This window comes from Tachyglossus aculeatus, chromosome X1 (genome assembly GCF_015852505.1).
Source record: "Tachyglossus aculeatus isolate mTacAcu1 chromosome X1, mTacAcu1.pri, whole genome shotgun sequence".
NCBI lineage: Eukaryota > Metazoa > Chordata > Mammalia > Monotremata > Tachyglossidae > Tachyglossus > Tachyglossus aculeatus.
In genome coordinates, this window is record NC_052101.1 from 121,327,127 (window position 1) to 121,340,064 (window position 12,938).

General features: G+C 54.3%; 1 protein-coding gene across 2 annotated transcripts; it reads left to right on the forward strand.

Annotated features, from left to right (window-relative positions):
• Positions 1-53: 53 nt before the first annotated feature.
• DDX49 (DEAD-box helicase 49) lies at positions 54-12,573 on the forward strand. 2 transcript variants are annotated; one of them, XM_038740618.1, is made up of 13 exons: positions 54-187; positions 2,750-2,873; positions 8,496-8,581; positions 8,789-8,910; positions 9,105-9,292; positions 9,400-9,540; positions 9,786-9,861; positions 10,402-10,478; positions 10,684-10,781; positions 11,203-11,277; positions 11,426-11,517; positions 11,940-12,011; positions 12,251-12,573. In XM_038740618.1, the coding sequence occupies exons 1-13, from the start codon at positions 73-75 to the stop codon at positions 12,437-12,439; spliced, it is 1,455 nt and encodes a 484-aa protein (XP_038596546.1). In that variant the 5' UTR covers positions 54-72; the 3' UTR covers positions 12,440-12,573. The 2 variants fall into 2 exon arrangements, with proteins under 2 accessions (XP_038596546.1, XP_038596548.1); XM_038740620.1 differs by having other exon boundaries at positions 11,426-11,496.
• The last annotated feature ends 365 nt before the right edge of the window (positions 12,574-12,938 follow it).

The following is a 12,938-nucleotide window of genomic DNA, read 5'->3' on the forward strand; positions in this document are numbered from 1 at the left end:
AGGCGCGCGCCCGTGACGTCACAGGAGCGCGCCGGAAGCGGGCCTGAGGCGACGACGACGACGACGACGACGATGGCCACCTTTGGGGCCCTGGGCCTGGCGCCCTGGCTGGTGGAGCAGTGTCAGCAACTGGGTCTGCGGCAGCCCACGCCGGTGCAGCAAAGTTGTGTCCCCGCCATCTTGGAGGGTGAGTGGCCTCTCCTGGGCTCCCCGGGGCCACCTGGCCCTCCTGCCCCAATCAATCAATCAATCCTATTTATTGAGCGCTTACTGTGTGCAGAGCACTGGACTAAAAGCCTGTATATATGCTTTAGACTGTGAGCCCACTGTTGGGTAGGGACTGTCTCTATATGTTGCCAGTTTGTACTTCCCAAGCGCTTAGTACAGTGCTCTGCACATAGCGCTCAATAAATACGATTGATGCTGATATGTTTGTACATATTACTCTATTTTACCTGTACATATCTATTCTATTTTATTTTGTTAGTATGTTTGGTTTTGTTCTCCGTCTCCCCCTTTTAGACCGGGAGCCCACTGTTGGGTAGGGACTGTCTCTAGATGTTGCCAACTTGGACTTCCCAAGCGCTTAGTCCAGTGCTCTGCACACAGTAAGCGCTCAATAAATACGATTGATGGTAATGATGAAGTATATATGTATATATGTTTGTACATATTTTTTACTCTATTTATTTATTTATTTTATTTGTACATATCTATTCTATTTATTTTATTTTGTTAGTATGTTTGGTTTTGTTCTCTGTCTCCCCCTTTTAGACTATGAGCCCACTGTTGGGTAGGGACTGTCTCTATCTGTTGCCAACTTGGACTTCCCAAGCGCTTAGTACAGTGCTCTGCACACAGTAAGCGCTCAGTAAATACGATTGATGGTGATGATGATGATGAAGTCCAAGTTGGCAACATATAGAGACAGTCCCTACCCACCAGTGGGCTCACAGTCTAAAAGGGGGAGACAGAGAACAAAACCAAACATACTAACAAAATCAAATAAATAGACTAGATATGGACAGGTAAAATAAATAAATAGAGTAATAAATATGTACAAACATATATACATATATCATCATCATCATCATCAATCGTATTTATTGAGCGCTTACTATGTGCAGAGCACTGTACTAAGCGCTTGGGAAGTACAAATTGGCAACATATAGAGACAGTCCCTACCCAACAGTGGGCTCACAGTCTAAAAGGGGGAGACGGAGAACAAAACCAAACATACTAACAAAATCAAATAAATAGACTAGATATGGACAGGTAAAATAAATAAATAGAGTAATAAATATGTACAAACATATATACATCCCCAGACTGTGGGGATGCGGGACGAGAGATGCTTGCGCAGTGGAAAGAGCCCGGGCTTTGGAGTCAGAGGTCATGGGTTCAAATCCCAGCTCTGCCAGTTATCAGCTGTGTGACTTTGGGCAAGTCACTTCACTTCTCTGGGCCTCAGTTCCCTCGTCTGTAAAATGGGGATGAAGACTGTGAGCCCCCCGTGGGACAACCTGATCACCTTGTAACCTCCCCAGCGCTTAGAACAGTGCTTTGCACATAGTAAGCGCTTAATAAATGCCATTATTATTATTATTATTATTATTATTATTATTATTATCTCTTTGGACCCGGTAAAGTCCCCGGTCCAGCCGTGACACCAGCAGGCCCTGCACCTCCAACCTTGTTGTCGAGGACAGGGTGGCTTATTGGCAAGAGCCCGGGCTTGGGAGTCAGAGGGCGTGGGTTCTAATCCCGGTCCCACCCCTTGTCAGCTGGGTGACTTTGGGCAAATCACTTCACTTCTCTGGGCCTCAGTTCCCTCATCTGGAAAATGGGGACTAAGACTGTGAGCCCCACATGGATCAACCTGATCACCTTGTATCCACCCCAGCGCTTAGAGCAGTGCTTGGTACATAGTAAGCGCTTAAGAGGCCTTCCCAGACTGAGCCCCCTCCGCCCTACCTCCTTTCCCTCCCCACAGCATCTGTATATATGTTTGTACAGATTTATTACTCTATTTTGCTTGTACATTTACTATTCTATTTATTTTGTTAATGATGTGCATTTACCTTTAATTCTGTTTGTTCTGATGACTTGACACCTGTCCACATGTTTTGTTTTGTTGTCTGTCTCCCCCTTGTAGACTGTGAACCCCTTTTTGGGTAGGGACCGTCTCTATATGTTGCCAACTTGTACTTCCCAAGCGCTTAGTACAGTGCTCTGCACACAGTAAGCGCTCAGTAAATACGATTGAATGGATGAATGAACAAATGCCATCATTATCAGTATGGCATAGTGGAAAGAGCCCGGGCTTGGGAGTCAGAGGACGTGGGTTCCAATCCCACCTCTGCCACTTGTCAGCTGTGTGACTTTGGGCAAGTCACTTCACTTCTCTGGGCCTCAGCTACCTCACCTGTAAAATGGGGATTAAGACTGTGAGCCCCCTGTGGGACAACCTGATGACGTCGTATCTACCCCAGCGCTTAGAACAGTGCTTGACACGTAGTAAACGCTTAACAAATACCCTCATTATTATTGTTATTATTATTATTCTAGACTGCGAGCCCATTGTTGGGTAGGGATTATCTGTTGCCGAATTGTACTTTCCAAGCGCTTAATACAGTACTCTGCACACAGTAAGCTCTCAATAAATACAATTGAATGAAGGGGTACATCCACAATAGGCCGGGGGCCTGGAGCGTTCTGGGAATGAGAGTGGATGATGCCGTTTGTCTAGGTCAGGACTGCATGGGCTGTGCGAAGACGGGCAGTGGCAAGACAGCTGCGTTTGTCTTGCCAATCCTCCAGAAGCTCTCCGAGGATCCCTACGGGATTTTCTGCCTCGTGCTGACGCCGACCAGGTAAATCTCCGCTCTCCTCCCCGTGGACGGAAGAGTGGTGTGCTCACCTTCCGCTTGCCCATGTGCTCCTCTTCTTTCAGCTCGCTGCTCCCTTCTGGCCCCTTTCCATTTGCTCTCATCATCATCATCATCATTATCATCATCAATCGTATTTATTGAGTGCTTACTATGTGCAGACCACTGTACTAAGCGCTTGGGAAGTACAAATTGGCAACATACAGAGACAGTCCCTACCCAACAGTGGGCTCACAGTCTAAAAGGGGGAGACAGAGAACAAAACCAAACATACTAACAAAATAAAATAGATAGAATAGATATGTACAAATAAAACAAATAAATAAATAGAGTAATAAATATGTACAAACATATACATATATACAGGTGCTGTGGGGAAGGGAAGGAGGTAAGATGGGGGGGATGGAGAGGGGGACGAGGGGGAGAGGAAGGAAGGGGCTCAGTCTGGGAAGGCCTCCTGGAGGAGGTGAGCTCTCAGCAGGGCCTTGAAGGGAGGAAGAGAGCTAGCTTGGCGGATGGGCAGAGGGAGGGCATTCCAGGCCCGGGGGATGACGTGGGCCGGGGGTCGATGGTGGGACAGGCGAGAGCGAGGTACGGTGAGGAGATTAGCGGTGGAGGAGCGGAGGGTGCGGGCTGGGCTGGAGAAGGAGAGAAGGGAGGTGAGGTAGGAGGGGGCGAGGTGATGGACAGCCTTGAAGCCCAGGGTGAGGAGTTTCTGCCTGATTGATGCGCAGATTGATTGGTAGCCACTGGAGATTTTTGAGGAGGGGAGTGATATGCCCAGAGCGTTTCTGGACAAAGATAATCCGGGCAGCAGCATGAAGTATGGATTGAAGTGGAGAGAGACACGAGGATGGGAGATCAGAGAGAAGGCTAATGCAGTAGTCCAGACGGGATAGGATGAGAGCTTGAATGAGCAGGGTAGCGGTTGGGATGGAGAGGAAAGGGCGGATCTTGGCAATGTTGTGGAGCTGAGACCGGCAGGTTTTGGTGACGGATGTGAGGGGTGAATGAGAGAGCGGAGTCGAGGATGATACCAAGGTTGCGGGCTTGTGAGACGGGAAGGATGGTAGTGCCGTCAACAGAGATGGGAAAGTCAGGGAGAGGGCAAGGTTTGGGAGGGAAGACAAGGAGTTCAGTCTTCGACATGTTGAGCTTTAGGTGGCGGGCAGACATCCAGATGGAGATGTCCTGAAGGCAGGAGGAGATGCGAGCCTGGAGAGAGGGGGAGAGAGCAGGGGCAGAGATGTAGATCTGGGTGTCATCAGCGTAGAGGTGATAGTTGAAGCCGTGGGAGCGAATGAGGTCACCAAGGGAGTGCGTGTAGATCGAGAACAGAAGGGGACCAAGCACTGAACCTTGGGGAACCCCCACAGTAAGAGGATGGGAGGGGGAGGAGGAGCCTGCAAAAGAGACTGAGAAAGAACGACCGGAGAGGTAAGAGGAGAACCAGGAGAGGACGGAGTCTGTGAAGCCAAGGTCGGATAGCGTGTTGAGGAGAAGGGGGTGGTCCACAGTGTCAAAGGCAGCTGAGAGGTCGAGGAGGATTAGGACAGAGTATGAGCCGTTGGATTTGGCAAGCAGGAGGTCATTGGTGACCTTTGAGAGGGCAGTACCATTTGTTCTCGTACCATCGTGTTGGTCGTATTTATTGGCGCTTACTGGGTGCAGAGCACTGTACTAAGGAAGCAGCGTGGCTCAGTGGAAAGAACCCGGGCTTTGGAGTCAGAGGTCATGGGTTCAAATCCCGGCTCCGCCAATTGTCAGCTCTGTGACTTTGGGCAAGTCACTTAACTTCTCTGAGCCTCAGTTACCTCGTCTGTAAAATGGGGATGAAGACTTTGAGCCCCCGTGGGACAACCTGATTGCCTTGTAACCTCCCCAGCGCTTAGAATAGTGCTTTGCACATAGTAAGCACTTAATAAATGCCATCATTATTATTATTATTACTAAGCGCAACAATATAACAGATACGGTCCCCGACCACAACGAGCTTACGACCTAGGGGGTACATTCAGTCTGCCCTATCTTCCCTATTGGAGAAGCAGACTGGTGTGACGGATAGAGCACAGGATTGGGAGTCAGGAGATCTGGGTTTTAACCTGCCTCTGCCATTTGCCTGCTGTGTGACTTTGGGCAAGTCGCTTAACTTCTCGGGGCTTCAGTTTCCTTATCTGTAAAATAAAGATTCAAGACCTGATGTCCCTCCCTCCCGCCTTTGATTGGGTCCAACCTGATTAGCTTGTATCTACCCCAGCACTTAGCACAGGGTGTGACATTCATTCATTCATTCAGTTGTATTTATTGAGCGCTCACTGTGTGCAGGGCACTGTACTAAGCGCTTGGGAAGTACAATTCAGCAGCAAATAGAGACTATTCCTGCCCACAACGGGCTCACAGTCCAGAAGGGGGGAGACAGACATCAAAACAAGTAAACAGGCTTCAGTAGCATCATTAAAAATAAATAGAATTGTAGATACATATACATCATTAATAAAAATAAATAGAATTATAATACAAACATGTACATATATGCACAAGCGCTGTGGGCCGGGGAGGGGGCCATGTCCCACGTGGGGCTCCCATTCTCCGTTCACATTCTACAGATGCGGTAACTAAGGCACAGAAAAGGGAAGTGACTTGCCCAAGGTCACCCAACAGACAAGTGGTGGAGCCGGGAATAATAATAATAATGGCATTTATTAAGCGCTTACTATGTGCAAAGCACTGTTCTAAGCGCTGGATAATAATGATGGCATTTGTTAAGCGCTTACTATGTGCAGAGCACTGTTCTAAGCACTGGGGGGGATACAAGGTGATCAAGTTGTCCCACGTGGGGGCTCACAGTCTTAATCCCCATTTTCCAGATGAGGGAACTGAGGCTCAGAGAAGTTAAGTGACTTGCCCAAGGTCACACAGCAGACATGTGGCGGAGCCGGGATTCGAACCCATGACCTCTGACTCCAAAGCCCGGGCTCTTTCCACTGAGCCACGCCGCTGATCCTTTGACTCCCAGCCCCGTGCTGTATTCACTATGCCATGCTGTTCCTTTTGAAAGGAGTCTTCAAAGTCTTCACAGTCTTTTAGACTGTGAGCCCACTGTTGGGTAGGGACTGTCTCTATATGTTGCCAATTTGTACTTCCCAAGCGCTTAGTACAGTGCTCTGCACATAGTAAGCGCTCAATAAATGCGATTGATGATGATGAAAGGAGGAAAAGCGCTCACACGTGCCTTCAGGGAGAAAATGTTGCCAAGACTCGGTTGGATTTAGAAATTGGGTGAGCCGAAGCAGAAGGAGCACAGGCCTGGGAATCAGAGGACCTGGGCTCTAATCCCAGGTCTTCCAGTTGCCTTGTAGTGCTTAACAAACACCACCATTTTTATGTAAACTGGGACTGGGTTTAATCACTGGGTTGATCAATCAATCAATCGTATTGATTAAGCGCTTACTGTGTGCAGAGCGCTGTACTGAGCGCTTGGGAAGTACAAGTTGGCAACACATAGAGACAGTCCCTACCCAACAGCGGGGGTTGGTGTAGGGTGCCCTCTGAGTGTTCGGAAAAGGCAAGTTGGTCGACTGCTTCAACCTGTAAGAACCTGCCGGTCGGCCGCCTGAGACCAGACATCACCAGAGCAGCGTGGCTTAGTGGAAAAGAGCCCGGGAGTCAGAAGGATCTGGGTTCTAATCTCAGCTCTGCCACGGGGTCTGCAGTGTGACCTTGGGCCAGTCACATCACTTGAGAAGGAGCGTGGCTCAGTGGAAAGAGCCCGGGCTTTGGAGTCAGAGGTCACGGGTTCAAACCCCGGCTCCGCCACTCGCCAGCTGTGTGACTTTGGGCAAGTCACTTCACTTCTCTGGGCCTCAGTTCCCTCATCTGTAAAATGGGGGTGAAGACTGTGAGCCCCCTGTGGGACAGCCTGATCACCTTGTAACCTCCCCAGCGCTTAGAACAGTGCTTTGCACATAGTGAGCGCTTAATAAATGCCATTATTTGCAGCGTGATATATAATGAAGCAGCGTGGCTCAGTGGAAAAAGCCTGGGCTTTGGAGTCAGAGGTCATGGGTTCGAATCCCGACTCCGCCACATGTCTGCTGTGTGACCTTGGGCAAGTCACTTAACTTCTCTGAGCCTGTTACCTCATCTGTAAATGGGGATTGACTGTGAGCCCCACGTGGGACAACCTGATCATGTTATATCCCCCCAATGCTTAGAACAGTGCTTTGCACGTAGTAAGCGCTTAACAAATGCCATTATTATTATTATTATTATCACTTCTCTGGTCCTCAGTTACCTCATCTGTAAAATGGGGTTAAGCGTGGGCATCCCAGGTGGGACGGGGACTGTGTCCAGCCTGTTTAATTTGTATCTACCCCAGCGCTGAGAACAGTGCCCGGCGCATAGTAAGCACTTAACAAGTACCATGATTATTAAATCCGAGCTGGCCAAGGGCTGTGTGACCTGGCCCTGGGGGCCCTTCTCTTTTGGATGGCGAGGAGCGCTCAGCATTTCCATCTTATCAAAGATTCCCTCCCTGCTCTTCTGCTCCCTTCTGCTTCCTGCGGCCCCAGCGTTAGGGCAGGCTGTCCCTCTGGTAGGGGAGGGTGCCCTCAATTGGTCTCCTTGTCTTCCCTGTTTGGGAGTAGCAGTTCTAGGATGTTTTAAACGCTTACTGTGAGCAGAGCGCTTACTGTATGGGTGGGAATTAGACACAGACCCCCATCCCTCCAGGGGCTCTCAATCTGTGAATATAGGTGGGGTGGAGGGAGGATCGGAGGCAGACGCATTGAGCCAACGAAACCCTAAAACGTTAAAAGAGCATGAAGAACAAGGTCAAATATGCAATATGCAAAATCAAAATAAAAGTCAGTAGGGATTTGGGGCTAAAGGAGCAGAATTTCTCCTTGCGATTCAGAGTCCTCAGCCACTAGCTTTCCCAAGGCCTTGTGCCGGAGGTGCTGTTCTCTTTCCCACCAGGGCAGTGGAAAGCAGGACAGAGTGGGAACTCCTTGAAGATACGCAAGGGAGCTGGGGAAGGGAAGGGAAGGCAGTTTGCTTGGCCACAGTGATAGGGGGTGGCAAGAACACACATGGAGGCGAGATTGCAAATGTCGGCTGTCTCGTTTGGCTCTGGAGGTGAAGAGGGGTAGAGAAAGCAGAGCAGTGACTTTTAAACCTGGCTCGGCATGCCCAGAGCGTGTCCGGCAGGCAGAGTGTTCCTTAGCCACAGCAGGGGGGCTGGGAGCACATAGAGTGTGCCCTTGCTCCGCTGTAATGGTCAGCTCTTCGGGAGCAAACGATGTCCTGAACTTCCGTGTCCCCCCGAGCTCCTAGAATGGTGCCCTACATACAGAAGATTGCCCAATTATATGAATTCCTCCTCAGCACAATTGGGTCATTACTGTACTGGGGTTATTTTCTTTCTCTCTCTCTCTCTCCTCTCTCTCTCCCCCTCCCTCTCCCTCTTTCTCCCTCTCCCTCTCTCCCTCGTATCTCCTATTAGACTGTGTGGTCTTTGAGGGCAGGGACTTTGTTTACGCTCTAACATGGCCACCTAGCCCCTAGGGACCCTGCGGGCACTCTCCGACTGACCTCTCTCCCTTTCAGGGAGCTGGCCTATCAGATCGCCGAGCAGTTCCGAGTCCTGGGGAAGCCTCTTGGTCTGAAGGATTGCATCGTGGTCGGTGGGATGGGTAGGTCAGTGGGCCCGTTTGCCCTCCACAGGGCTCATGGCCAGGCCTCGGGGAGACGGCAGGGCTCGTCCCGAAGCTTGGGCTGGGGGATTGGGAGGTGGAGGGGGAACGGCTGCCCTTGGAGATCCATGGAGGGCTGGAGAGATTCCCCTTGGTCGCCTCTACTCGGCTCCTCCCCTGCCACCCCACTCTCTCCCCTCCCTGTAGACATGGTGACCCAGGCCCTGGACCTGTCCCGCAAGCCACACGTGGTCATCGCCACCCCGGGTCGCCTGGCCGATCACCTCCGCAGCTCCAGCACCTTCAGCATCAAGAAGATCCGCTTCCTGGTGAGCTCCCGGGTTGGAAGCTGTGCCAGGCTGGCAGCGGGCGGGGATCGTGCCCGTCAACCCTATCGCGTTGTCCTTTCCCAAGCGCTCAGTCCCGGGCCGGGCCCGCAGTCAGCGCTGCGTAAATGCCATCGACTGGCTGAGGGGAACGGCCCCTCCTCGGGCCCCCGCCGATTGTGGGCTGTGCGCCTCAGGTGATGGATGAGGCGGACCGGCTGCTGGAGCAGGGCTGCACGGACTTCACCAAGGACCTGGAGGTGATCCTGGGTGCCGTGCCAGCCCGGAGGCAGACACTTCTGTTCAGTGCCACGCTGACCGACACGTTGAAGGAGCTCCGGGGCGTGGCCATGAACAAGCCCTTCTTCTGGGAAGCCCAGTCCCAGTGAGTAGCCCGGGGGCCGGGGAGGGAGGGAGGAGGGCGTGGAGGTGGCCCGGACTTCCCTCCGGCATCTGGCTCAGCCCCCTCCGCCTGCCCTACCCCCTGCACAGGGTGCGCACTGTGGAGCAGCTGCATCAGCGCTACCTGCTAGTGCCTGAGAAGGTCAAGGACGCCTACCTCGTCCACCTGATCCAGACTTTCCAGGATGAGCACGAGGACTGGTCCATCATCATCTTCACCAATACTTGCAAGTGAGCCCTGGAAGGGTGGCACGGGGCCCCCGTCCTCCCACCATTCTCCCCTTTCTCCCGTCATCTTCCCCTCCTCCTCCTTTCTCACGGAATTGGAAAGTCTGGGTGCCTCGGGCAGAGCCAGCAAATCAATTCCCGCTGCCAGGGCTCACCCCCCCCGGCCCCGCCCCCGGGCGATCTGCTCGTTCTTTCGCCACCTCCGCACCTGGGCAGGGCTGACGTGCCCTGGGTTTTGTCTGTTGCAGGAACTGCCAGATCCTGAATATGATGCTGAGGAAGTTTAACTTCCCTGCCGTCGCACTGCATTCCATGATGAAGCAGGTGAGGGGCTCCCGGGTTCGGCCCCGCCCTCGCCTGTGGAAGGCTTCCTGGCCTCTGAACTCCTGGGCCTCGGGCTAGCAAGGGCTCCAGATCCTCTTTCCTCTCTCCCTTTCTTCCTGCTTCTCTCTCGTTCCTCTGTTCCTCCCGTTTTTCTCCTGTTTCTCTTGCCCCCCCGCCCTTCCTGTTGGTATTTAAGCGCTTACTATGTACCAGGCACTGTACAAGGTGCTGGGGTAGATGTAAGCTAATCAGGTTGGACGTAGTCCATGTCCCACATGGGGTGCACGGTCTTAATCCCCAGTTTACAGATGAGGGAACTGAGGCCCAGAGAAGTGAAGTGACTTGCCCAAGGTCACACAGAAGACAAGTGGCAGAGCCTGGATTAGCACTCTGGCCCTTCCGATTCCCAGGCTAATGCTCTAACCCCTAGACCAGGCTGCTTCTCTGTTCCTCCCATTTTCCTACTGGCTGGTGTGTGGACTTGCTAGAGGTAGGGAGGAGGGACCGGATTGCTGACTGGCATCCTTTCTCCCTGGGCAGAAGGAGCGCTTTGCTGCCTTGGCCAAGTTCAAATCCAGCATCTACAGGATCCTGATTGCGACAGATGTGGCCTCCAGGTAGATTGGGACACGAAGCCCCGTGCACCCTGCTTCTGCCTCACCGAGGGGCGTGGGGTCTCCCAGAGAGGTCCCCCCGGGCTGCCCCGTGTCAGCCGACGCTTTCCAGGCCCCGGGGCGTCGGGAGTCCCGGGGGATGCCTCACGGGAATTAGGATGAGGAGTCCAGGCCTAGGTTCACCCTGCCCCCTCGCTTCCCACCGCAGAGGTTTGGACATCCCCACAGTCCAGGTCGTCATCAACCATAACACCCCGGGGCTCCCCAAGATCTACATCCACCGTGTGGGCCGCACTGCCCGGGCAGGTGGGTATGGGGAAAGGGTGGCTGCGGGGGGCAGGGCAGGGGCTGGGCCGGCTAGGGTCGGCTGGGCCTTGTCCCGACGGACCCCAAGCCTAGCCCGAGGCCCCGGGGGAACTGATTTGGGTCCGCGGCCCCCCGCCATTGAGCCTCCTTGGGCTGGAGGGCCTAAGGAGACCCTGGCACGTGCTGACACGTCGGTACAAGTCGTAGTTCCCGGGCTGCCCGTGGGACGCCAAGACCCGGCTGCCCGCACGGCCGCCTGGCGCAGAGCGGCCCCAACTTCCCTTTGACGGAAGGACGGGCCGGGGCTCGGACTCAGCCCCTGCCGGGTTCCAGAGCTGGGGCCCGGAGAGGAGTCGGGGCTCGGCTCGGCTCCTTCCCTGCCTCCCAGCCTGGACGCCTGAGCCCGAGTACATCCCCGCAGGCCGACACGGGATCGCCATCACGCTGGTGACGCAGTACGACATCCATCTGGTGCACGCCATCGAGGAGCAGATCAGTGAGTGGCCCTGTGGTGCCCCCAGCCGCCCAGAGCTCCGTGGCTCTCTGTGGCTCCGGCCTCCCGTACCGCCCTGCGGCTTGGGCTGCCCCCCACCCAGTCCCGGCCGGGGCGGCAGCCCTCGGTTCTGTCCTTTCATCCGCTGCAGAGATGAAGCTGGAGGATTACACTACTGTGGAGGAGAGCGAGGTGCTCAAGATCCTTACCCAGGTCAACGTGGTGCGCAGAGAGTGTGAGATTGTAAGGGTCCAAGGCGGGGGTCCTGAGTGCCACCGTTGGGGTCGTGCTGCTGGGTCTGGGGTGGCACTGCCCATTTCCCCACCGGGTATGTTAGAATTGAGAGGCTCCGGTTTTCCTGCTCCCTCCCCCAGGGCAGAATCGATGGGGGAGTGGGAAGCGGGTCCTGGGAGCCCTACTACTACCAAGCCCTATTGTCTTGGTGGGGGAGGTGGAAGGTTGGGCCCTTGCCAGCGGCCTAGTGGCACCTCGCTCTTTGTCCTTGAGGCGGTCGAGGGAGCAGCCCAGTCTGAGTCCAGTCTGCTTTCCCAAGTCCTGGGTTCCCCCCTCATTGGGCTCAGCCCCCTCCTATTCTCTCACCCCTTGCCCACTCTCGCCACCCTACTACCCCTCTCCCTATCCCACCATCTCTCTGGGCTCATCAGAAACTGGAAGCAACGGATTTTGATGAAAAGAAGGAGATCAACAAACGGAAGCAGTTGATCCTGGAAGGGAAGGTGAGAGCCTCACTGGGGGGCGGAAGAGTGGGCTCCGGCCCACTACTGCATTGGCCTGTAGCACCCTAGGACTGGCAGCCCGGTCAGACCCTGCCCAGCTTGGGAGGGACGGGGAGGGGAGGGGCAGTACAAGAGAGTGGGACTCGGAGCCATCCGTGGCTGAAAAGCCGCCCGCAATGGAGACTGGGCCCGGCTGAGGCCCTGGTGTCTGGGGGAGGTCTGACATTTGGCCTTGGTAGGACCCAGACTTAGAAGCCAGGAGGAAAGCGGAGCTGGCCAAAATCAAGAAGAGAAACAAGCAGTTTAAGGAGCAGGTTGTGCAGACGCTGCAGAAGCAGAAAGCTCTCCAGCTGCAACGAAAGCAGAAGAAGCGGAAACTGCAACAGCAGCGGCCACCGCCACCACCAGAGACCGAGGCGAAGGCGTGACGGCTCCCTGTGCTCCCCAGACTCTGGGCAGAGGAGAGACTCGTGGGTGCTCAGACGGTCTGAGAGGCCCCCGCCCCCTTGGGTGCCCTCCTGTGTCCTTCTGTCTCCCAGAATAAAGGCAACCACCCACCCCTGCACACTCTGCCCTGGGCCCTTCCTCCAGCAGGCTCCCTGCTGGCCTTGGTTTCTTGGTAGAATCTCTCGTTTTGTGCCGCAGTTAAGAGGGTGGGATGTGGGGAGAGACGGGAAGCCCGTGCTGGGAGGGGGAGATGGGAAGGGTCCTGTGAGGGTTACCGGGGAGACCGATCCCACTTGCCCATCTCTTCTGCTGCCGTCTCACTCTCCCTCACCAGTCCTGCTAAGGGAAGAGAGCGGGGAGCCCCTCCTCCAGCTGTGACAACAGCAGAGTTGGGCAAATGGGGTCGGTCTCCAGGGTAGCCCCCTCAGGGCCTCTCCCCCCGGTGGGCGGGGCTCCTGAGGGCCTGGTCTCTGAGGCCTG

Coding starts and splice junctions, on each gene's coding strand:
- DDX49 (XM_038740618.1), top strand. CDS start 73: ATGGCCACCTTTGGGGCCCTGGGCCTGGCGCCCTGGCTGGTGGAGCAG. Junction 9,541..9,785: donor ATCTTCACCAATACTTGCAA/GTGAGCCCTGGA, acceptor TGTCTGTTGCAG/GAACTGCCAGATCCTGAATA. Junction 9,862..10,401: donor TGCATTCCATGATGAAGCAG/GTGAGGGGCTCC, acceptor CTCCCTGGGCAG/AAGGAGCGCTTTGCTGCCTT.